The sequence below is a fragment of the Cherax quadricarinatus genome, chromosome 72 (genome assembly GCF_038502225.1).
Source record: "Cherax quadricarinatus isolate ZL_2023a chromosome 72, ASM3850222v1, whole genome shotgun sequence".
NCBI lineage: Eukaryota > Metazoa > Arthropoda > Malacostraca > Decapoda > Parastacidae > Cherax > Cherax quadricarinatus.
Genome location: NC_091363.1, coordinates 14,118,275 through 14,144,316, shown reverse-complemented (window position 1 = coordinate 14,144,316; position 26,042 = coordinate 14,118,275). Strand labels below are relative to the sequence as shown.

The window sequence follows — 26,042 nt, the reverse complement described above, 5'->3', positions numbered from 1 at the left end:
CAGTCATCTGTGTTTTCCTCTCCACTTTATCTAAGATTGTAAAAAAACGGGCAAGACGTATCCTTGGCAGAAACATCAACAATTCTACTCTAGATTGGCTTACCAGATACATGATGCTAGCAGTCAGCTGCGTGTATTCAACGTATTTGCTATTATTACTAACAATTAACTCAGGATAGCTACAAACTCTTCAGCCTTTATCATAGATTAAGTCAGTAACAAGTTACTACGGCAGGAGTATATGTCATACCTTGTGAGGCTGTGACAAGAAGGTCGAAGATGAAACGGCAAGGATCCTCCAGCTGAAAATTCATGAAAAAAACGTTTGCAGCTTGACTATCGAAAAACGCATTGTAAACAACAAACAACGAGGACCATCTCATGAGATAGAATGATGCTTTACTAGTCACCAACGAATTATCCTAAGCAAACATAAATGCTTAGAAGCCTCCCTTACAGCAATCTCAGATTATCTCGCAGAAATATCCCAGCTTCAAAGTTTCTAAACACTGAGCCAATAGAGTGTTACAAAGCTTGACACTATCAGCTGACACCTTCCCACGAGCATTAACTACTCTCGACCGTACCTTGTTTCACATGAAGTCATTCTACTACATATAGCTGTCCATTAGCTGTGTCTGCATTAAGAATAAATGGCCTATATATCGCAACTGTATGGATTTTCTTCCACACCTCTTGGTATAAATAGTTTTCTCGCTGGGTAGTATACCATGTTGATGAGTGACTACACTGTGTCTGTTTACTGTGTCGATACCACTGTGTTGGTAACACTGTGTCGGAACCACTGTGTTGGCTTCAGTGAATCGGAGTAATTTAGGGTTCCAAAGGTTGTCTCAACCGCTCATTTGTACTTCAGGGAGCAGTGTAGCGTGTTACTGTGGTCGTCTGTGAGTGTCAGAAAATTTTGAGATAATAGTGATAAGTGTTCCTTTAACAGTGGATATGAAAACAGTATAAAATATCGACATTTAGGTAACTATACTGAACCGTTAACGTTACACACACATCACTTATTTATCCTTGAACAGTAACAGTACTTTGAAGGGGATGGGAAAAAAGAAGGAAGGAAGGGGGGGGGGTGCCGAGATGCTTGTCAGTGATTCATCATCCAAGCAACTGGAGTCACCCTTCCCATTTTTGGATCAGAAATGATTGCCAACCGTTCCTTAACGGGTTTAGCGCTTCCCCACAAGTGTAATAATGTGATGGATACCTAGGTACTTAGCTTATTTCCGTGAAAGTGATAAGATTGCGCAATGAGTGGAATATCCCGAATAAGGATGTAAGTTTACTGTTAAAAGCGTCATGGGTGTCTCCGTCAGCGTCCCTGGCAGGTCCTGACTCCACGGCTACACCTTCCTTCTGGATAAGGTGAGCCTCGCCTCTTACTACTCTACCGTCTAGATCAGGGGTACGATTACAGACCCCCCCAATGGATTACTCAATATACCCCCATAATCTCTTCAGCAGGTTGCTGAAGTCAACATTATCATCATCATCATCATCATTATCATCATCAAACCATACCATCGCGGGTTCTAACCCCGCCCGTGGTATGGTTTGTTTGCAATCATGTTATTACGATTTCGTGAGTCATTATCAACATCAACAGTCCAATTGGGTACCAATATAACTTCAAAAGATATCAATAGCTTGGTTTTACTTAACATATGGATAGCTAGGAACAGAACGGTGATATTTTTTAATGATCTAGCAACTTTTATTATTAAAATTGTTTAAAAATTGTCCCATACCCCTATTATTTGGTTCCCATACCCCCAAGGGGTATGGATACCCCTGGTTAAGAGCCACTGGTCAAGAACAACTTTTTGATGTGTTGGATATAATGGATTAAAATCCCATTTATGAGATTTTTGAATCATTCAGAGAGTGTTTCGTGATAATGAAGCGTTATGATAAGCTGGAAATGAAAAGTAAGATGTGGTATGTATATAAAAAATAACTACATTTGCAGGTACGTGTGGCTTATGACTCCTCGAGGTATACTTACCCGCTGCTAGCCAGGTAAGTGTATGCATATCACTTGTTTGTAACGTGTCCTTTGGCCATGTGTGTTGCTAGTATCTACCTTCATTCATAGCAGCAAGGAATAAGGAAGGTCCTCTAGATATTCCACATCACGACGACAGGATTTGTCTTCGTTCACTTTGGTGCAGAATTAAACCCGTTTTCACTAGCCTATGTGAAGCAAGACGACTTCACTAGCCTATGTGAAGCAAGACGACTTCACTAGCCTATGTGAAGCAAGACGACTTCACTAGCCTATGTGAAGCAAGACGACTTCACTAGCCTATGTGAAGCAAGACGACTTCACTAGCCTATGTGAAGCAACCCGTTTTCACTAGCCTATGTGAAGCAGCCCGTTTTCACTAGCCTATGTGAAGCAGCCCGTTTTCACTAGCCTATGTGAAGCAGCCCGTTTTCACTAGCCTATGTGAAGCAAGACGACTTTTGTGTTCTGGAACGATTCTTTTCCTGGGTTAGTGTTATTGCTAATTATTCCTTTTTGTGATAGGTAGAATGAAGTTTTTTTTTGTGTTAGTGGGGCATGAATTTATATTTGTGTATGTTTTTGTGCCAGGAATTGTTCGTTTGTTTTACGTGGTTGAGTAGGAATAACCTTCGTTTTTAATTCGGTGACCATGACTGCTTGAATGGATTTCATTTTCCGTATCAAGAAAGGCATCGTTTTCCCTATTTCTCTGGTAAAAGCGCAAGAATTATTCCATCTTTTCTTGCTAGAAGACTATGAAATACCTACCAATATTCTGTAATATGTATATATGTTGGTAGAATTACCGACAATATGTAAGGTAAAAGGACACAAGTGCAACTAATGCGATATTTTATTGTGGCAACGTTTCGTTCTCCAGGAACTTTGTCAAGCAGTAACGGCTTAACAAAGCTCCTGGAGACCGAAACGTTGCCATAATAAAATGTCACATTAGTTGCACCTGTGTCCTTTTACTTTAATATCACTAAATGAGCACAAAATTCCTCTAATATTTTAGATTTTTCTTTTCGGATATTCTGACGTCCTGTGATAAAGAAAAGTATTTTTGTCATATCGAAGTATGAAGGGAATGATACCTTGTGTTGTCGTTCCAAGGTAGCACAGCTCTGTCTTACGGTTATAGGTTGTAAATGATACCTACAGGATGTGGAAAGTCAGTTATGTACACCTCAGAACAGTTACACTGGTTTATAGCGAAATTGTTTCCAAAATAAAACGAGTCGTTAAAATTACAAATGCCTATGAAGAGTTGAGGTCGGTTGTCATCTTTGACCTAAGAAGGCAGAAGTGTAAACTGTTCCTGGGTAAAGACTTTTAATTAAAACCCATAAGACGTAATTCTTTTGAAAGTTAGGTACCATTTTAAAAGTTAGGTACCATTTTAAAAGTTAGGTACCATTTTAAAAGTTAGGTACCATTTTAAAAGTTGGGAATCATTTTAAAAATTACGTACTATTTTAAAAATTACGTACCATTTTTAAAAGTTAGGTACCATTTTAAAAGATAGGTACCATTTTAAAAGTTGGGTACCATTTTTAAAAGTTAGGTACCATTTTAAAAGTTAGGTACCATTTTAAAAGTTAGGTACCATTTTAAAAGTTAGGTACCATTTTAAAAGTTAGGTACCATTTTTAAAAGTTAGGTACCATTTTAAAAGATAGGTACCATTTTAAAAGTTAGGTACCATTTTTAAAAGTTAGGTACCATTTTAAAAGTTAGGTACCATTTTTAAAAGTTAGGTACCATTTTTAAAAGTTAGGTACCATTTAAAAAGTTAGGTACCATTTAAAAAGTTAGGTACCATTTTAAATGTTAGGTGCCATTTTAAAAGTTAGGTACCATTTTTAAAAGTTAGGTACCATTTTAAAAGTTAGGTACCATTTTAAAAGTTAGGTATCATTTTAAAAGTTAGGTACCATTTTAAAAGTTAGGTACCATTTTAAAAGTTAGGTACCATTTTTAAAAGTTAGGTACCATTTTAAAAGTTAGGTACCATTTTTAAAAGTTGGGAACCATTTTAAAAGTTGGGAACCATTTTAAAAGTTGGGAACCATTTTAAAAGTTAGGTACCATTTTAAAAGTTAGGTACCATTTTAAAAGTTAGGTACCATTTTAAAAGTTAGGTACCATTTTAAAAGTTAGGTACCATTTTAAAAGTTAGGTACCATTTTAAAAGTTGGGAACCATTTTAAAAATTACGTACCATTTTAAAAATTACGTTCCATTTTTAAAAGTTAGGTACCATTTTAAAAGATAGGTACCATTTTAAAAGTTAGGTACCATTTTAAAAGTTAGGTACCATTTTAAAAGTTAGGTACCATTTTAAAAGTTAGGTACCATTTTTAAAAGTTAGGTACCATTTTAAAAGTTAGGTACCATTTTTAAAAGTTAGGTACCATTTTAAAAGTTAGGTACCATTTTAAAAGTTAGGTACCATTTTAAAAGTTAGGTACCATTTTAAAAGTTAGATACCATTTTTAAAAGTTAGGTACCATTTTAAAAGTTAGGTACCATTTTTAAAAGTTAGGTACCATTTTAAAAGTTAGGTACCATTTTTAAAAGTTAGGTACCATTTTAAAAGTTGGGAACCATTTTAAAAGTTGGGAACCATTTTAAAAGTTAGGTACCATTTTAAAAGTTAGGTACCATTTTAAAAGTTAGGTACCATTTTTAAAAGTTAGGTACCATTTTAAAAGTTAGGTACCATTTTTAAAAGTTAGGTACCATTTTAAAAGTTGGGAACCATTTTAAAAGTTGGGAACCATTTTAAAAGTTAGGTACCATTTTAAAAGCTAGGTACCATTTTAAAAGTTAGGTACCATTTTAAAAGTTAGGTACCATTTTAAAAGTTAGGTACCATTTTAAAAGTTAGGTACCATTTTAAAAGTTAGGTACCATTTTAAAAGTTAGGTACCATTTTAAAAGTTAGGTACCATTTTAAAAGTTAGGTACCATTTTAAAAATTACGTACCATTTTAAAAGTTAGGTACCATTTTAAAAGGTACCATTTTAAAAGTTAGGTACCATTTTAAAAGTTAGGTACCATTTTAAAAGTTAGGTACCATTTTAAAAGTTAGGTACCATTTTAAAAGTTAGGTACCTTTTAAAAATTACGTACCATTTTAAAAGTTAGGTACCATTTTAAAAGTTACGTACCATTTTAAAAGTTAGGTACCATTTTAAAAGTTAGGTACCATTTTAAAAGTTAGGTACCATTTTAAAAGTTAGGTACCATTTTAAAAGTTAGGTACCTTTTAAAAATTACGTACCATTTTAAAAGTTAGGTACCATTTTAAAAGTTACGTACCATTTTAAAAGTTAGGTACCATTTTAAAAGTTAGGTACCATTTTAAAAGTTAGGTACCATTTTAAAAGTTAGGTACCATTTTAAAAGTTAGGTACCTTTTAAAAGTTAGGTACCATTTTAAAAGTTAGGTACCATTTTAAAAGTTAGGTACCATTTTAAAAGTTAGGTACCATTTTAAAAGTTAGGTACCATTTTAAAAGTTAGGAACCATTTTAAAAGTTAGGTACCATTTTAAAAGTTAGGTACTATTTTAAAAATTAGGTACCATTTTAGAAGTTGGGTACCATTTTAAAAGGTACCATTTTAAAAGTTAGGTACCATTTTAAAAGTTAGGTACCATTTTAAAAGTTAGGTACCATTTTAAAAATTAGGTACCATTTTAGAAGTTGGGTACCATTTTAAAAGGTACCATTTTAAAAATTAGGTACCATTTTAAAAGTTAGGTACCATGTTAAAAATTAGGTACCATTTTAAAAATTAGGTACCATTTTAAAAGTTGGGTACCATTTTAAATGTTAGGTACCATGTTAAAAATTAGGTACCATGTTAAAAATTAGGTACCATTTTAAAAGTTAGGTACCATGTTAAAAATTAGGTACCATGTTAAAAATTAGGTACCATTTTAAAAGGTACCATGTTAAAAATTAGGTACCATTTTAAAAGTTAGGTACCATTTTAAAAGTTAGGTACCATGTTAAAAATTAGGTACCATTTTAAAAGTTAGGTACCATGTTAAAAATTAGGTACCATTTTAAAAATTAGGTACCATGTTAAAAATTAGGTACCATGTTAAAAATTAGGTACCATTTCCAATAGCCGCTCGATTGTTATTATGGATAAATTCATTTTCAATATTCCTAAAAACCATGAAGTGAAATTTCTTTTTTTTTTCTCTCCCAAGTACAAAATTGTGAAAATTTGTAACCATTTTTTTTTATATTTTATTTAACACCAATATACAACATCCCCCTCCCCCCCCCCACAAAGAAGCTATGTACACCTCAAGGTGCCAACAGCGTGTATATATATATATAGTATACCTCCAGTATACTACATATACGAGAGACTACTAAATATGCATATATTCACAGTCAACGTTAACTATATATATAATATATATAATATATATATATATATATATATATATATATATATATATATATATATATATATATATATAAGGTACCACACCATGGTAACATCAGTTAACTAAGACATCTGAATGTCCCAAAAACAAACCTAACCACATTAAACACAAGGTAACAAAATACCACTACATGGACATGTAATGTTCAGCTTGACTACCACCAAACATGTCGAAATGGATATATTACTTATCAATATATTATTACATGAAAACAAACCATACCAGTCACTGTAACAACAAAAAACAAAACACAATTACAGAGGTGATTCATGATCACGCAAAAGTTTTTTCCCTGTAATAATTATATATCCATTCCAAAACATAACATTAATTAATCCATTAGTACATTGCAACGTCTCCCACTCTGTACAACATCCTACCACCAGTCACGCTTACAAGGTTATGTCAACACGTCCATCCACACGCTGGAAGCACGTCCCTCCGATATCACCACCACAACGCTCCCCTGAAACCACAGTTACATTGCACCCTCACTAAAGCACTAACCCAGTAAGCCCGTACCCCAGGAACGGGCTTCCCCGGGTCACAGCGCCAATAGACCCCCTATGCTGATGTCCCCATAACCACCTTGAAAATTTGACCCCTACTGATTCCTATACACAATCATATTCTGACACCTCGATAAATCTTTGCGGCTAATATACGACGCCTCATTTCCAAATCATCTCTTCCCCTATGCCTCCCCCCCCCTCCACATGATAAAAACAATCCACAACCACGTAGCCGCCGTCCTCGCCTCTGTCAGCGATACTCCCCACCACCCACGTCCTAACCAAGCACCCTCAAAACGGAAATCCTCCTACCCCCTCAACCACCAAAGTTAAAACAAGAGCGAACCATTCCCTTAGGCCCCCCCATCCCAGGGGCTCGCAAAAATACACAATGTGAAAAGCAGTCGTCTCCTCCTCCTCCACAGAATCTACAGACCCCATCTTCAACCACCCTTCTATTCCTTAACACCGTACCCGATGGCAGGATTCCATGTAGCAACCTGAACATCACCTCATGTTCCCTAGGTTGGACCCGCAACTTCTCAAACCTTCTCCAAATCCTTCTCCAATCATACACTGGGTATAGCGCTACCACCGGTGCCTCTGTGTCCCAATAAACCCCTATACAGCACCTTCACCCTGATCCGTTCCGACTTCCTTACCGATATCATCACTCTCAACAACCGTTCACAATCACGAAAATCGTTCCCCCGAAAAGTCTGCCTAAGTACCTCGTACACCTTTCCTAAGCACCTCCCCCCCCCTTAAAAGCCCCGGAAGCAGCACCATCCTTTTAACATATACGATTTATTATACGCACATTACCCGCTTACGCAGATCAAATAATCCCAATCCCCTGTCTCACACCGGCAACGTAACCACCTCCCTCCTCAGCCAATCACACCTTGACGTCTATAAGAAGCAAAACACCCTCGCATGAATTCGACCTATCACCTCCCCAGTGAGTGGGTAAACGTTAGCTATGTACCACACCTTACTATACAGAAGGATATTGACAGTGATAGCAGCAAAGATAAATGATACGCTCTCATCCCCTGCAATCTATTCACCACACGATTCACTACCCTCTCCGAATTAACCTCCCTCGCCCTATCCCTATCGCCTGCATATACTATCCCAAAAATCTTTAAAGAACTATCTACATTAGTGACAACTGATCATCCCCACACCTCGCGGCCCTCTCACTCTCCCAGCCCCATTACCTTTGATTTACTCACGTTTACTACCATACCCGTCGCCCTCCCATACATCTCAACGACCCTACCCAGCACATCAAGCCTCGTATATTCATTAACCAATAACGTTGTGTCGTCCACATAACCAAGAATCTCCGGGTAAACCCTTTCTCCCTCACCCACGACGCCACCAAAGGCCTTTTCCCCCACCCTTTGTAGACCATTGTTATTAAAGGAAACGTTTCACCACTAGTAAAATGTTTCCGGTGATGAATGTCCTCGTCCCATTACAATCACCTTCATACCGGTGAATGACTGATACAATAAGGTACTGGAACCACATTTCCCTTTCTTGGATCAAGCCAGATCCTTCCCAACCTTCGTTTAACCCCTCTGGGTTTAGCACCACCTCGTAAATAAAACAATAATGAAAAGCAGTAGTAATATTTCATAAACCTGGAAAGATTTTATGTTTATGGATTTATGGATTTGTTACTGTGAGTTGAGCATAAATTATTTACCGCAGCCAACACAAGGACACTAATGAAAGTTATGAGTTTGTTATATGCCTATTTTGTTCTTATTTTGCTGTAAAATTAACATTAGTAGGTAAACTTAATTTTGCTAAAATTTACGTAATATGAGGTACCTTAATTTACGTAATATCCATAGTTCTGTATGTGAGTTTCCCTTACAGTAGTTTTTGGCATGTTCTGATAAGAGGGAGCGGGTTTATTAGGGGTGTTTAGTATTCTTTTATTGGGGGGGAGGGTTGGTATACCTCTTACAGGGCGGTTTAGTATACCTCTTATTAGACGGGTAGCATACATGTTTCATTAGGTGTTTGTGGCTCAAGTTTGCCAATTTTACATACAATTTTAGAGAACTATAATTTACAACCATAAAAATAGGGCCTAATAGACGTGAATTTCTAAGATCCATAAAAATAGCGATAAACTGTCTCTTGTATCTAATAATAACCATTAAAATGCTTGTGCCCCTCAAGGAAGGTTCCTTGATGTTGGTGAGGGGCTCTTGATTTAGGGAATTGGATCTGTGCTCCAGTTCCCCAAATTAAGCCTGAATGCCTTCCACAACTCCCCCCCCTCAGGTGCTGTATAATCCTCCAGGTTTAGCGCTTCCCCTTTGATTATAATAATAACAGTGCTTGTGTTGTTTCACAGCTTCTGGCGCTTTAAAAGATTCATCTGCTCATAAATGCATAAAACACAAACATTTTAAAATATACAAGATGATAACCTTTGTTTTTCTCGTATCGGTCATGTAAATAACACACACACACACACACACACACACACACACACACACACACACACACACACACACACACACACAGGACTGCTGTAGGACGACCTTGTGAAGGCTTCAACGAAGATCTGAATATCCTGTAGTTACTTATAATCTTACTGGGAGAGGATGATCTTCAACTTGTGGGTTTCGCCGGTTACGAGGCGCACACAAGCAGCAACCAACTCTCTCATTAGTTTAATGTCTGTCCCCGGCTAGAGAACTCGCCAGCTGAGTAATTCAGCTGAGAGGAAGCTGGCAGTATATAAATTTCCTTGAGTAAAAAACAAAGTTTTTAGCTTTCTCAATCATTATCATCACTTTACTAAGCTTTGACTAGTGCAGCCTAGTGTTATCAGTACAAACATTTCTCTCTCAGATCGTCATAGGTTTTTAACAGATCTTCAGTAAAGTCTTCTGACAAATTTAAGGAACATCTATTTATTTATAAAAACTTCTTTTAATACAGAACCTGTGAATAAAACCGTCTATTAATTAGACAAAGATTTTTATGGGAGTACAATATATTTCAGAAGGATGTTATGTCCCGAAAATCAACGATTCTCAGCCGAGTTCACCCTCCACCTCTTTATTTGCAAGAAAAATACTTTTTCCTGTAACACCTATTGAGGCTACGAAAAAGATAGGAGGAAACAATACAACTCTGACTCCACATTCGCTCGACTTCACGACACCAACTTCGCTACAAGAACCACTAAATCAAAGTTTCCAGTGCAAACTCTCAGAATCTCGACGTAATTTTGAAAGCGCTTTCTTGCATAACAAAAGTTGACAGTATATATGTCATGCAGTATATACAGGTAAAATTTAATGTTTTTATGACTTTTTTTTTCTCTGGCCTTTTTATTACCTGGAGTTTACCAGGAGAGAGTTCCGGGGGTCAACGCCCCCGCGGCCCGGTCTGTGACCAGGCGGCCTGGTGGATCAGAGCCTGATCAACCAGGCTGTTGCTGCACGCAAACCAACGTACGAGCCACAGCCCGGCTGGTCAGGAACCGACTTTAGGTGCTTGTCCAGTGCCAGCTTGAAGACTGCCAGGGGTCTGTTGGTAATCCCCCTTATGTATGCTGGAAGGCAGTTGAACAGTCTCGGGCCCCTGACACTTATTGTATGGTCTCTTAACGTGCTAGTGACATCCCTGCTTTTCATTGGGGGGATGTTGCATCGTCTGCCAAGTCTTTTGCTTTCGTAGTGAGTGATTTTCGTGTGCAAGTTCGGTACTAGTCCCTCTAGGATTTTCCAGGTGTATATAATCATGTATCTCTCCCGCCTGCGTTCCAGGGAATACAGGTTTAGGAACCTCAAGCGCTCCCAGTAATTGAGGTGTTTTATCTCCGTTATGCGCGTCGTGCAGGTTCTCTGTACATTTTCTAGGTCAGCAATTTCACCTGCCTTGAAAGGTGCTGTTAGTGTGCAGCAATATTCCAGCCTAGATAGAACAAGTGACCTGAAGAGTGTCATCATGGGCTTGGCCTCCCTAGTTTTGAAGGTTCTCATTATCCATCCTGTCATTTTTCTAGCAGATGCGATTGATACAATGTTATGGTCCTTGAAGGTGAGATCCTCCGACATGATCACATGACATGGTGTTTCGCTCTATTTTGTGGCCAGAATTTGTACACTCCTTTCCCTCCATAGACGTTTGTCATCTCCGGTAAAGGGGTTCTTGATCCACGGAGTTGGACATACTTTCCCCATGGCACTGATCTGATCCAAGGGGAAAGCTGTATGACCCATATTTTTTAACGCTCTTCCCAAGCATGCAATATAAAGCATATTGTATCTAGGTCTGCAGACTCTGTATAATGTTTTCGTCCGCCATTTATGTAAATTTTTGGCCAGAAAAAAAAAAGCCGTTGCATAATCTTTCTTACCAAAAGACAATCGCGATACCATAGCTGGAACAAATGACAATCAACCCAGAAAGTGGAGGTAAATCTTTAGACCACGTTTTGGTTCGCCCTGAATACTCTTGTCACGACTAGCGGAAAAAAAAGATGAGTAAGCCAGAAGTCAGATCAGGAGAAGAGTTGAGAAGACGGGCGAGGTCAGGCGAGGAGAAAGTCAAGGTCAGGCCAAGTCACGAGTGTTCTAAGATCAGGGTATTTCTCAGTGTGTTGGGAAAGACGATCATTAACAGCGACAAAATCAGAAATTAAGATGCCTAGAAGGAATTTGAAATGATAAAGGGTCAGGACGGATCGAACCCTCGTTGTAAGAATGAAACTTAAAGACTACGTTTCGGTCTGACATGTGACCATTAACTAGCCACGTAAGTTACTTTCTCCTGTGTGGGGGTTGTTTGTGCATTATTCCAGTCACGGTATTGTGCCTTTTTCTACTTTCTCGTTGAAAGATTTGTCTCTAATTTATAGGTTGTGAAAAATAAGGAAACCTTTTTGCATTTGTGAGAAATATATTAGAAAACATTAAGTTGTAGTTTATTGGGGGGTGGGGGTTAGATCAACCTATCTTCATTTTGATAAACAAAAAGGCACAATGCCGTGTCTGGAACAATACACAAATAACCCGCACGTTTCGGTATTGAGTTTCTTTTGATGCAGTGCTAACATCATTCTCTTAACGCTTTCCATTATTTCTTTATTTTAAAATAGGCTAGCTTGTATTTGAACAAAATGCGTTTGGCAGCGAGGCGGTCGAGGAAAAACAGGGAATGTTGAGTTCTGAATGTTTATTCCCGTACGTGCACATTGGCTGGAAGGGTGCTGCCCGAAGGGTGCTGCCTAAAGGGTGCTGCCCAAAGGGTGCTGCCCGAAGGGTGCTGCCCAAAGGGTGCTGCCCGAAGGGTGCTGCCCAAAGGGTTTTGCCCGAAGGGTGCTGCCCAAAGGGTGCTGCCCGAAATTCTTGGCATAGCTACGGCTTTACCGAGTATGTATCCTTAAATCACGCAATCTTCTGTATTATACATATTTATCACCTTGGTAAAGTTAATTGTTTAATGCAATATTTTTTCAATGTTAGTGCAGGATTCTGTCAAGTCGTGCATGAACTGTCAAGTCATGGTGTGAAGATGGTGGTGATCATGAAGTCATCTTGGTCAAGTACGTGATACACTTCCGTGCTTGACTATTGCTCTACTTTCCTGTTCGCAGATTGTGAAGGCTGGAATGGGCTGAAGGAGTGCTGGCATTCCATTAGATTCTCCCCTTCTGGTTAATGGCAGAGAGTAGGCGTCGCACACTCTTAGTTGTCTCCAGTTCGATTCCAGTCTAGTTTAAGGTGGATTTTGTTACAGTTGTCTGCCTTTTTTTCTGAAAACATTGACTTTGGCAGTGAAGGAGCAAGAGTCTTATTCATCAGAAATCCTCACTCAGGAGAATAAACAAGCGAATTGTGAGGTACTTAAACTTCGTCATGAGGATCCTCGCCTTCTGTGGAAGTTTGATAAACCATTCCAGTCAAGGTATTTTTTTTTTCATAGGAGATTGATTTATCATTTTGACTGATTGTAAGTAAGTTTATTCGGGTATACACAAATAGTTACATAGATTATCATACACAGCAGCATGTGTGTAGAGAACCTTCGATAACCCAAAAAGTCAGACAGTGACCTATTTCCATTGGGGTTCTTTTAATACCTTATTATTATACTATAAAGGAGATATACTAGGAATAAGGTAAAATGAGTTGTTTATATTTGCATGCGTGTTAGCCAAAAGAATAAAAAATCATTCTCCTCCCTTTCTGGTGGAGGTAAAAGCTAAAACAACGTTGCAGCTGACGTCTCTGACAGAGGCACCTGCATTCAGTGTTGAGAACAAAGTTCTTTACTATTTTTAAATAAATGGTTCAGAGAAGCCAAGTTGATAAATCAGACACATGTGCAACACTTGGGTATCTTTATTGAGGAAACATTTCGTCACACTGGTTTCATCAGTCCAATACAAAGAAGAAATGTGAAGGAATTTGAGGTAATCAGTCCCTCAGCCGTGGAGTCGATGTAGTCAGTCCATCAGTCTTGAAAATATGACGTTCATTATGCCACTTAGCCTGACATGTAATCTGCAATCTGATTATGGAATTTTTATCCCTCTCATCAATGTAGTCAGTGAACACTTGGCATAATAATCGTAAATCATTCCTGGAGAAATCTGGCCACCTCGGTGGATGTATAAGGAAATAAAGATGACCAGCACGATCGCACGTGCAAAGACAATGATAGGATGGATAATGAGAACGTTCAAAACGAGAGATGCCAAGCCAATGATGATCCTTTTCAAATCACTTGTTCTCTCTAGGCTGGAATACTGCTGTACATTAACATGTCCATTCAAAGCAGGTGAAATCGCAGATCTAGAGAGTGTACAGAGATCCTTTACTGCACGTATAAGTTCTGTCATGCACCTTAACTACTGGGAACGCTTGGAAGCACTTGACTTGTACTCGTTAGAACGCAGGAGGGAGAGATATATCATAATCTACACCTGGAAAATCTTGGAAGGAATGGTCCCAAATCTGCACGCAGAAATCACTCCCTACGAAAGAAAAAGACTGGGCAGGCGATGCAAAATACCCCCAATAAAAAGTAGGGGCGCCATTGGTACACTAAGGGAAAACACCATAAGTGTCCGGGGCCCAAGACTGTTCAACAGCCTCCCATCAAGCATTAGGGGAATTGCCAATAAACCCCTGGCTGCCTTCAAGAGAGAGCTGGACAGATACCTAAAGTCAGTGCCGGATCAGCCGGGCTGTGGCTCGTACGTTGGACTGCGTGCGGCCAGCAGTAACAGCCTAGTTGATCAGGCCCTGATCCATCGGGAGGCCTGGTCATGGACCGGGCCGCGGGGGCGTTGATCCCCGGAATAACCTCCAGGTAGCATCTCGATAAGATTTACTATCTATAATGTTAAATGTAACTTACGCAATAATACCGTCAGTAATACCGCTGCTGACAGCGCCTAGCCAAAACTTACCAGCTGATTGATTCAATAAGAGCAGTGGAAATATACGAATTTCCATGAATAAACACTGTGATCAGTTTTCGGTCAGACTTCCAAGTCATGATCATAAATCACATGGGAATTTTTGGTGCATCCCGTGATATCCTCAGTGCGCGAGTTTCTCCCACCTGGAACAGTCGTCTGTTGACCGTTAGCGGTACCATTGATATACCTTTCATGGCTTTCGAGAGTTTTCCTGCTCTCGCAACCTGGAACTGAGTCGGGCCTGTCTGGTATTTGCGCCTGCTCAATCAGGCCGTTGCTACTAGTGGCCCTCTGCTCCGCACATCCATCGCAGGCTGGTTGATCCAGCACTTGGGGGAGGAAAGGAGAAAGAGAGATGGAGAAAGATGGAGAAAGAGGGAGGGAAGAACAGGGAGGGAAGAAGAGGGAGGGAGAAAGAGGGAGGGAGAGAAAGAGGGAGGGAGAGAAAGAGGGAGGGAGAGAAAGAGGGAGGGAGAGAAAGAGAGAGGGAGAGAAAGAGAGAGGGAGAGAGAGGGAGAGGGAGGGAGAAAGGGAGAGGGAGGGAGAAAGGGAGAGGGAGGGAGAAAGAGAGAGGGAGAGGGAGGGAGAAAGAGAGAGAGAGGGAGGGAGAAAGAGAGAGGGGTAGGGAGAGGGAGGGAGAAAGAGAGATGAGCTGATGTAGAGGCTTGAGGAATCCTTAACCTGTAAATAGCTTGAAAGCTAGAGACCCTGGGTAGCTAGGGAGAGGGAGGGAGAAAGAGAAAAATGCTTTCAAATGAGCTGATGTAGGTAACAGCTCTTAGCTTGTCAATAAAGTTAAGAATCCTTAACCTGTAAATAGCTTGTCAATAAAGCTAGGGATCCTTAACCTTGTTAAACCCTGTGTAGCTAAAAAAAAAAAAAAAAAGGGAGAGGGAAAGAGGGAGGGAGAGGGAAAGAGGGGAGGGAGAGGGAAAGAGGGGAGGGGAGGGAGGGAGAGGGAAAAAAAGGGAGAGAGGGGGGAGGGAGAGGGAAAGAGGGGGAGAGAGAGGGGAGGGAGGGAGAGGGAAAGAGGAGGGGGAGGGGAGGGAGGGAGAGGGAAAGAGGAGGGGGAGGGGAGGGAGGGAGAGGGAAAGAGGAGAGAGAGGGGAGGGGATGGAGGGAGAGGGAAAGAGGGGAGAGAGAGGGGAGGGGATGGAGGGAGAGGGAAAGAGGGGAGAGACAGGGGAGGGGATGGAGGGAGAGGGAAAGAGGGGAGAGAGAGGGGAGGGGATGAGAGGGAGAGGGAAAGAGGAGGGAGAGAAAGAGGGGAGAGAGAGGGGAGGGAGGGAGACGGAAAGAGGGGAGAGAGAGGGGAAAGAGGGGGAGACGGAGAGGGGAGGGAGGGAAAGAGGGAAAGAGGGGAGAGAGAGGGGAAAGAGGGGGATAGAGAGGGGAGGGAGGGAGAGGGAAAGAGGGGAGAGAGAGGGGAAAGAGGGGGATAGAGGGGAGGGAGGGAGAGGGAAAGAGGGGGGAGAGAGAGGGGAGGGAGGGCGAGGGAAAGAAGGGGAGAGAGAGGGGAGGGAGGGAGAGGGAAAGAAGGGGAGAGAGAGGGGAGGGAGAGGGAAAGAGGGGGAGAGAGAGGGGAGAGAGAGGGGAGGGGAGGGAGGGAGAGGGAAAGAGGGGGGAGAGAGGGGGAGGGGAGGGAGGGAGAGGGAAAGAGGGGGAGAGGGGAGGGGATGGAGGGAAAGAGGGGGAGGGAGAGGGGAGAGAGAGGGAAAGAGGGGGAGAGAGAGGGGAGGGCAGGGAGGGAGAGGGAAAGAGGGGGAGAGAGAGGGGAGAGAGAGGGGAGGGAGGGAGAGGGAATGAGGGGGAGAGAGAGGGGAGGGAGGGAGAGGGAATGAGGGGGAGAGAGAGGGGAGGGAGGGAGAGAGGAAAGGGAGGGAAGAGAGAAGGAGAGGGGGAGGGAGAGAGGGGAGAGAGGGGAGAGAGAGAAGAGAGAGGGAGAGGGAGAGAGGGGGGAGAGAGGGAGAGGGAAAGAGGGGGAGAGAGAGGGGAGAGGGAGGGGAGGGAGGGAGAGGGAAAGAGGGGGAGAGAGAGGGGAGAGGGAGGGGAGGGAGGGAGAGGGAAAGAGGGGGGAGAGAGGGGGGAGAGAGCGGAGGGAGTGGGAAAGAGGGGGAGGGGGAGGGAGGGAGAGGGAAAGAGGGGGAGAGAGAGGGGAGGGAGGGAGAGGGAAAAAGGGAGAGAGGGAGGGGAGGGAGGGAGAGGGGGAGAGGGAGGGGAGGGAGGGAGAGGGAAAGAGGGGGAGAGGGAGGGGAGGGAGGGAGAGAAAATGGGGGGGAGAGAGAGGGGAGGGAAAGGGGGGAGAGAGAGGGGAGGGACAGGGAAAGAGAGGGGGAGGGAGAGGGGGAGGGAGAGGGAAAGAGGGGGGAGAGAGGGGGAGGGAGAGGGGGGAGAGGGAAAGAGGAGGGAGGGAGAGGGAAAGAGGGGAGGGAGAGGGAAAGAGGGGGAGAGAGGGGAGGGAGAGGAAAGAGGGGGAGAGAGAGGAGGGAGAGGAAAAGATGGGGAGAGAGGGGAGGGAAAGAGGGGGAGAGAGAGAGGGGAGGGAAAGAGGGGGAGAGAGAGAGGGGAGGGAGGGAGAGGGGAGAGAGAGAGAGGGGAGGGAGGGAGAGGGGGGAGAGAGAGAGAGAGGGGAGGGAGGGAGAGGAAGAGAGAGGGGAGGGAGAGGGAAAGAGAGAGGGGAGGGAGGAAGAGGGAAAGAGGGGGAGCGAGGGAGGGGGAGAGAGGGGGAGGGAGGGAGAGGGAAAGAGGGGGAGAGAGGGAAGGGAGAGAGAGGGAAAGAGGGGGGAAAGAGAGAGTGGAGGGAGGAGAGAGAGAGAGAGAGAGAGAGAGGGGAGGGAGAGGGAAGAGGGGGAGAGAGGGGAGGGAAAGAGGGGGAGAGAGAGAGGGGAGGGAGGGGAGGGAAAGAGGGGGAGAGAGAGAGAGGGGAGGGAGGGAGAGGGGGGAGAGAGAGAGAGGGGAGGGAGAGGGAAAGAGAGAGGGGAGGGAGGGAGAGGGAAAGAGGGGGAGAGAGGGGAGGGAGAGGGAAAGAGGGGGAGAGAGAGAGAGGGGAGGGAGGGAGAGAGAGGGGAGGGAGGGAGAGAGAGGGAAAGAGGGGGGAGAGAGTGGAGGGAGGGAGAGGGAAAGAGGGGGCAGAGAGAGGGGAGGGAGGGAGAGGGAAAAAGGGGGGAGAAAGAGGGGAGGGAGAGGGAAAGAGGGGGGAGAGAGGGGAGGGAGGGAGAGGGAAAAAGGGGGTAGAGAGAGGGGAGGGAGGGAGAGGGAAAGAGGGGAGAGAGAGAGAGAGAGAGAGAGAGAGAGATAGAGAGAGAGGGGAGGGAGGGAGAGAGAGGGAAAGAGATGCCTACAGATGGCTCGAACTTCATCCTGTTCCCTACTTGTACGTCTCATAGCAATAAAAATGCTTTCGAATGAGCTGATGTAGGTAACAGCTCTTAGCTTGCCAATAAAGTTAGGAATCCTTAACCTGTAAATAGCTTGTCAATAAAGCTAGGGATCCTTAACCTGTAAATAGCTTGTCAATAAAGCTAGGGATCCTTAACCTGTAAATAGCTTGCCAATAAAGCTAGGGATCCTTAACCTGTAAATAGCTTGTCAATAAAGCTAGGGATCCTTAGCCTGTAAATAGCTTGCCAATAAAGCTAGGGATCCTTAACCTGTAAATAGCTTGCCAATAAATCTAGGGATCCTTAACCTGTAAACAGCTTGCCAATAAAGCTAGGGATCCTTAATCTGTAAATAGCTTGCCAATAAAGCTAGGGATCCTTAACCTGTAAATAGCTTGTCAATAAAGCTAGGGATCCTTAACCTGTAAATAGCTTGTCAATAAAGCTAGGGATCCTTAACCTGTAAATAGCTTGCCAATAAAGCTAGGGATCCTTAACCTGTAAATAACTTGCCAATAAAGCTATGGATCCTTAACCTGTAAATAGCTTGTCAATAAAGCTAGGGATCCTTAACCTGTAAATAGCTTGTCAATAAAGCTAGGGATCTTTAACCTTGTTAAACCCTGTGTAAAAAAAAAAAAAACAGAGGGGGGGAGGAGGTAAATTTGAGATGTTAGGTTCCTTAATCTTGATTAAGTCTGAAACAAGATGGAAACTTGCATGCAGACTGAAATCTGAGGGATTTTGAACATTATTAAAGCTGCGGGATTGAACACGTGAAAATTACCTCCCCACTTGTTCCACCATCATCAGTGTTTATTCTCTGCATTTGATGGAAAAAGCCGCTGGTTGAAGAAAAAGGCTCTTCAGCAAAGATACCCAGGTACTGCAGAGTTATAGGAACTATAGGAATGATGAACAATGAGGAGAGATGAGGAACACTGAGGGTGTCAGAGCTTGAGTGTCCGTGGAGACCACGGTCAGGAGAGAGGACAGGGCAATAACTTACAAAATCTTAGATATAAGATAATAATCATTGCAGTAAAATACAAAAAAATTTGATTGTGTAACCGTTGGATTTTTCTTGTAATGATTCAGGGTTTGGCTGAAATAATCAGTAGATATAACCGGGATTAATGTATATATTTGTCTAGTCATTTTCACAACTAAATATATATCACAGTGGTTCAGTGTTGGTTCACACGAATCGAAGAGCTATATGTATAAATGAATTTAGTGTGCACTGTTTCCAGTCACTTGACACTGTTCTTATTAGTTGACTGATTCAGTTGTGCCTGTCCTTTGGTGGGTAAGTATTATGGTTGTGTGTGAAAGGGCGTAGAGAGATTGGGTATCCGTTGGGGCTATTACGGAAAGCAGCAGCAGAGACCAGCACTGGCTGTTTATCAGTACTTGAGTCAGCGGTATATGCTTGTTGGTTATGGTGGTGGTGATGGTGCTTCGTCAGGATGGGGGAGGGGGGAAGGGAAGAGAAAAATTCCTGCCTCAAGTCTTTGTGAAATGTAATAAAGTTGGTAGAATTACCGACAATATGTAAGGTAATAGGACACAAGTGCAACTAATGTGACATTTTATTGTAGCAACGTTTCGCTCTCCAGGAGCTTTATCAAGCCATTACAAACAATACATGGACAAAGAGGGTATATAAAGGCTCAGAGTGAGGTGCAATACTAGTGAGGTACCATTTAGATGTTCACTAGTGGTAGTAGTAGTAGTAGTAGTAATAGTAGTGACAAAAGTAGTAGTAGTAATACAGCATGGTAGAGCAATTAATTCGTACATGAGTAAAAGGATATAAAAGCTATTACTTGGGTAACAAAAATAGGTTGGACAAATAGACTGGAAAGAGGCAGCCTGTTTCAGTGTTCACTCTCTGTAATGTGCTTTGTGTAGTATAACAGGAGAGACTATGTGATGGCAGGGTTTACTGTTTTCAGGAGGATTCTTGCTAAGACTTCAGAGATGGTGAAGCTGCAGTTGTTTTGTTTAATTGTATTCGAAACAGCGATCAGTGCTGATTCGAGGCACTTGCGTCTGCGGAAATTAGTTTCTTTAATCACTAATTGGGAGTCTCTGAATTTCATGAGATTGGTAGAATTTCGATGTTGTACACAGGCGTTGTTCAAGTTATCGTTCCTACATGCTTAAATGTGTTCATTGAGGTGAGTATCGAGGTTTCTTGCTGTTTCACCTACGTAAATCTTGTCACAGCCTCCACAGGGTATAGTGTAAACTCCTGCGTTGACTGGTTCGTGGTGCTTGGATTTTGTTCTGGTTAGATCCTTTATTGAAGTGCTAGAAGCGATGGCGACTCTGGTGTTAGCTTGTGAAAGTACTTTTGAAACGTTCAGTGCAACCTGGCTGTTGGGAAGAATTATAACTTTGTTGGGAGTGGTGTTGGTGCGTGGAGAATTAATGATCTGATGAGCTCTTTTCTTGCAGTCTTTGATGAAAAAGGAAGGAAAATGTAACTCAGTGAATGTTTGGTGAATATATGTACATTCCTCGTTAAGAAACTCAGGACTACAAATTCGGTATGCTCTTAGGAAAAACCCGATAATGATGCCTCTTTTGGTCTTGGTATCTTGACTGGAATAGAAGTGTGTGAGATCATTTTTATTGGTGTGTTTCCGATAAACTTGAAATCTTAGGTTGTTGTCTACTTTGTGAATGAGGACGTCGAGGAAAGGTAGCTTGTCATTGGACTCTTCTTCTAGTGTAAACTGGATCGCCGGTTCAACTGCGTTGAGCCTTGCCTGTAGATTCCGTACATCAAAACGTTTGGGGGTTATTACGAGGACGTCGTCCACGTATCGTAACCAAGTGACGCTTGAAGGGATGATGGTGGCGAAGTGTTCGGACTCTAGGTGTTCCATGTATAAGTTGGCTAGGACGGCACTGATGGGGGACCCCATTCCCATGCCGTAGGTTTGTTTGTAGAGCTTGTTATTGAAAGAAAAACAGTTGAAATTAACACAGAGTTCAATCAAGTCAACAGAATCTCCGGGAGGTAGAGGAAGATTAAGGTTATTTGTCCAACCTATTTTTATGTTACCCAAGTAATAGCTTTTATATCCTTTTACTCATGTACGAATTAATTGCTCTACCATATTGTATTACTACTACTACTTTTGTCACTACTACTACTACTACTACTATTGAACATCTAAATGGTACCTCACTAGTATTGCACCTCACTCTGAGCCTTTATATACCCTCTGTGTCCATGTATTGTTTGTAATGGCTTGATAAAGCTCCTGGAGAGCGAAACGTTGCTACAATAAAATGTCACATTAGTTGCACTTGTGTCCTATTACCTTTGTGAAATGATGACCAACTCACTGATTAGAATTTTCCTGGAACACCAGTGGTGTTAGTCGGTGATTAAACACCTACCGGTTCTGGGTATCAGTAAGCATGTACTGGTGTACCAGTTCTGGGTATCAATGACTAAGCATCTACTAGTGTATCAGACTAGATTTTCCATCCCATTAAGGCAATAGTTTAAACTAACCTATTTACTTTTTACCCTAGCGGTGGAGACGTCAATTACGTATTGAAAGCTCCGCCTACCCAGCCAGCAGTGATGCAATCATTACTGTAAGGGAAAGCACTCATTCTTTTTTTTATCTTGCGAGTGACTATGCGAACTGAGACACGTCGAGCTTCCTAACCATCGCTGACCTAATATAAGGTCAGAGTTCACGATCTACTTCGTCGCTTGGCTGGGTAACTAACATGTCTAGTTAGTGAACAAGTTACTGTGGCTGAAACGTTTCACAACTAGCCAGTAAATTGGGACGGGAAACTAGGACACGTTTCGGTTCCTTTCTGTGTCAATACGAAGTCGCGAGTGACTACGATACTTCAGGACGGACTGAAACGTGTTCTACTTTTTACTTCGTATATCTTCAGGCGATAATGAACTGTTTTCAGTATCAGAAGTCACGTATAGTGGAACCTTGTGAGCGCCCACGTACAGTGCAACCTCGTGTGCGCCCACGTACAGTGGAACCTCGTGTGTGTCCATATCGGATGCTCACAGTGAGATCGTCTAACTCCTTTATTCACAGTAACAGTAACTGCCTCATTCCTTGTGTTGAGGGTAATGGGATGCAGAAATTGTTACTCTATCTGAACCTGCTCTGAGGACACCCGTAGTCCAGCTGGTTAGTCCAGTAGGTCTATCCCGTCGTCCACACATCTATACTCATTCGCTCTAGAAAGTCTCGCAACTGTCTTCGACATTAGGGTTCTGAACTCATCAGCCGAGCACTACTGAAGATGCACTCGATAAAAAAACACATTCTCACTCACTACGCGGAAAATTCAAGTGGATGAGGATCAGGTGGAACTACAAAGGGATCTAAACAGGCTACAAGCCTGGTCCAACAACTGACTCCTGGAATTTAACCTCCACCATGTGCAAATTAATATAGATTGGGGACGGTCACAGCAGACAGAGTACAGGCTAGGGGGCCAAAGATTGCGAACCTCGCTCACGGAAAAGGATCTTGGAGTGAGTATAATACCGAGCACATCTCCTGAGGCGTGCACACACCAAATAACTGCTGCAGCATATGGGCACCTGGCAAGGAATCGTTCAAGGCCCTGTACACCTAGTACATCAGGCTTATATTGGAGTACTCAGTACCAGTATGGAACCAACTCTTGGTCAAGCATATCAAAAAATTAGACAGTGGAAAGGTTTGCAAATAAGACTAGTCTCGGAGCTAAGCGGTATATCCAACTATCCTACGAGGAGAGGTTAAGGGAAATCGACCTGACGACACTGTAGGACAAGAAAAATGTGGATGGGGGGAAGGAGGGGACATAACATACAGAATACAGAGAGGAATTGACAAGGTGGATAGGCAGAATGTTCCAGAGATGTGAGACAGCAACAAGGGGTCACAACTGGAAGGTGAAGACTCAGACTAGTCACAGAGATGTTAAGAGGTGTTTCTTCAGTCAGAGTTGTCAGGAAGTGGTATAGTCTGGAGATGCAGTGGAGGCAGGATCGTACATAGCTTTAAGAAAAGATGCGATAAGGCTCATAGAGCAGGGAGAGAGAGAGGACATAGTAGCAACCAGTGAAGAGGCGGGGCCAGGAGCTATGACTCAACCTCTGCAACCACGAATAAGTTAGTGCATATAGGTAAGTACACACACACACACACACACACACACAACCAAATAACTGCTGCAGCATACGGGCGCCTGGCAAACCTGAGAATAGCGTTCCGATACCTTAATAAGGAATCGTTCAAGACACTGTACACAGTGTATGCAAGGCCCATACTGGAGTACGCAGCACCAGTCTGGAACCCACACCTGGTCAAGCACGTCAAAAAGTTAGAGAAAGTACAAAGGTTTGCAACAAGGCTAGTTCCAGAGCTCAGAGGAATGTCGTATGAGGAAAGGTTGAGGGAAATTGGACTGACGACACTGGAGGACAGAAGGGTCAGGGGAGACATGATAACGACATACAAGATACTGCGGGGAATAGACAGGGTGGACAGACAGGATGTTCCAGAGAGGGGGGACACAAACAAGGGGTCACAATTGGAAGCTGAAGACTCAGACGAGTCACAGGGACGTTAGGAAGTATTTCTTCAGTCAGAGTCGTCAGGAAGTGGAATAGCCTAGCAAGTGAAGTAGTGGAGGCAGGAACCATACATAGTTTTAAGAGGTATGACAAAGCTCAGGAAGCAGAGAGGGAGAGGACCTAGTAGCGATCAGTGAAGAGGCGGGTCCAGGAGCTGAGTCTCGACCCCTGCAACCACAATTAGGTGAGTACACACACACTTTTTTTTTCTCATGTTGGTATACCTGGAGGGTTTTGGGGGTCAACGCCCCCGCGGTCAAGTCTGAGACCAGGTCTCGTGGCGGATCAGGGTCTGATCAACGAGTCTGTTACTGCTGGCCGCCCGCAAACTGGCATACGAACCACACCCCTGCTGGTCAGGTACTGACTTTAGGTGCCTGTCTAGTGCCTTCTTGAAGGCAGCCAGGAGTCTATACATAACCTTATGCCTTACTCTCAGAATCATGCATGCAACCTGTATATAAATTAATATTTCTTTCTATGCAAGTCAAAAATATATCTGTAAAGTCTATGGACGTGAGATTGAATTATGTCATTATAATAATTACAAGTCAGACGATAACTTCTTTCTTGGTGTGATTGACGAGATGTTTCTGGCGTTGTCATTCCTTCCAGCCAGCAGTCAAGGTCTCATTACCTTTCCCTTTCCAAGTTCGACCATGTCATAAAGTTGGGGTGGGCGGAGGCTACGGTATATAAGACGTGTGTGGTCACTACTGAGCATCACACTTGATCTCCCACAGCGAATAACATGGCCTACAAGGTACGTGGTCAGAGTCTTAGTGAACAGAATTCCTGCTACACTTATACATATATGATAGATTACAATATTTGCATTATCATATTAAAACATTTTTTGAAACTTACGATATTTCAGATTTTTGCCCTGGCTGCCCTTCTGGCTGTTGTGTCAGCAGAGCAGCGTCCTACTTATGGGCCTCCACCACCCACTTACAGCCCTCCAACTCCCTCCTACAATCCTCCAAGACCTGCCTACAATGCTCCTGAACCAGTGGTAAGTCCATATATAAATAGCTGATCCTCAACAAAAAAATCTTAAATTTTTCTCACAGCCATATTTTGTACAGTACATATATTTCTCTAAACTCAAGCACAAGTGTAGAATTTAGGCAAAACTATATTATTAACTTATAAAATCCATATTTATATTAATGGGTTTTACCTATTATTCTCAGGGTCCTGCCCAGTACAACTTCAACTGGGCCGTGAAGGACGACTACTCCGGCAACGACTTCGGCCACGATGAAACTCGTAATGGCTACGACACTCAGGGATCCTATTACGTCCAGCTTCCAGACAGTCGACTGCAGAGGGTTTCCTACACTGTGAACGGCGACTCCGGCTTCTTGGCTCAAGTTGAATATCAGGGCGAGGCTCAGTACCCAGCCCACCAGTCTGCCCCGGTTTACAAACCCGCCCCTACTTACCAACCAGCCCCCACCTACCAACCCATCCCCACATATTCTTAAGTCAGATTAATTTTATGACTTGACAGAATTTCTAACCAGAGCATGTAATTTGATATTTATAAATTAAAGTATATAAAAATAATTAAAAACTTTTTGAAATGCAATCCTTAATTACAAATACGCAAAGAATGTCAATGACCTATTCAGTGTAGAAGACCTCATGGAGTATATACCTGTAAATATGAGATGTAAATTGTTTATGGGTTGTATAGGTAAACTCGAGTAGGTGGGTCAATATGTGAACAAAATACACCTCTTTCTGTGGTACATGTCAACGAACAAGTCATAATGCTGCACTGATGCATTCGTCTTTGATGGAAACATTTGAATCATCACTGATAAGATGATAAAAGTCAGAGCGTGATGCTTGTTTTCTGCAAAGTAGTTTGTGATGTGTAACTGTTTACAAGAACATGGAAATGAGAACTTCAACATTTAGCAGCATGAAACCACATTAGTTCTTGCATTATTTTTCTTATATACGAGTAAAACTTCATAATTTACTGCTTGAGTTCCTGCTATTTCTTGCAGCGTTACCAGTGGAGAACATCCACTAGTGGAAGTAGGTCATGTCTATAGGTTACGCAAGCGTTGAATTCACTGATTTTAAGACCCCAAGATGTTACTTCCACTAATGGATTTCGTCCACCGGTGACGCCGCCTCCAACTGCTTCAACTCGCCTGTTTGCAGCATATAAGCCCCTTCACGTATATTGTACTTTATCAAGACTGACAGACTGAACATGTAATCTCCAGGCTGAGGGACTGATGACTTTAAACTCCTTTATCCTCACCGTTTTTCTCTGTAATGGTCTGAAGTCACTAACGTGCGAAACCTTAATTCGGTCAAGACATTCAGATGTTGCACAAGTATCTCACTTGTCAGCTTGTCGATTTTCTGAACCATTTACATACAAATAAATGTCCCAAGTACTGCATATGAATCATTTTTCCACGCTGCTAGACATGTACAAGATAAGTACACTGAGGAGCTGAGGTTCATCGAGGTACACGAACTTCTTCCTTGCTGGAGTTTGACTTTTAAATTTC

At 42.5% G+C, this 26,042-nt stretch overlaps 1 protein-coding gene across 3 annotated transcripts; it reads left to right on the top strand.

Annotated features, from left to right (window-relative positions):
- The first annotated feature begins 855 nt into the window (after window positions 1–855).
- Window positions 856–25,058, top strand: LOC128701233 (cuticle protein 7-like). Of its 3 annotated transcripts, XM_053794816.2 has the most exons (5): window positions 881–993; window positions 1,997–2,046; window positions 24,118–24,265; window positions 24,380–24,517; window positions 24,699–25,058. In XM_053794816.2, the coding sequence occupies exons 3-5, from the start codon at window positions 24,254–24,256 to the stop codon at window positions 24,990–24,992; spliced, it is 444 nt and encodes a 147-aa protein (XP_053650791.2). In that variant the 5' UTR covers window positions 881–993; window positions 1,997–2,046; window positions 24,118–24,253; the 3' UTR covers window positions 24,993–25,058. The 3 variants fall into 3 exon arrangements, with proteins under 3 accessions (XP_053650792.2, XP_053650791.2, XP_053650790.2); XM_053794817.2 differs by lacking the exon at window positions 1,997–2,046 and having other exon boundaries at window positions 856–993; XM_053794815.2 differs by lacking the exons at window positions 881–993; window positions 1,997–2,046 and adding an exon at window positions 1,084–1,392.
- Window positions 25,059–26,042: the final 984 nt, after the last annotated feature.

Coding starts and splice junctions, on each gene's coding strand:
- LOC128701233 (XM_053794817.2), top strand. Junction 24,518..24,698: donor ACAATGCTCCTGAACCAGTG/GTAAGTCCATAT, acceptor TATTATTCTCAG/GGTCCTGCCCAGTACAACTT.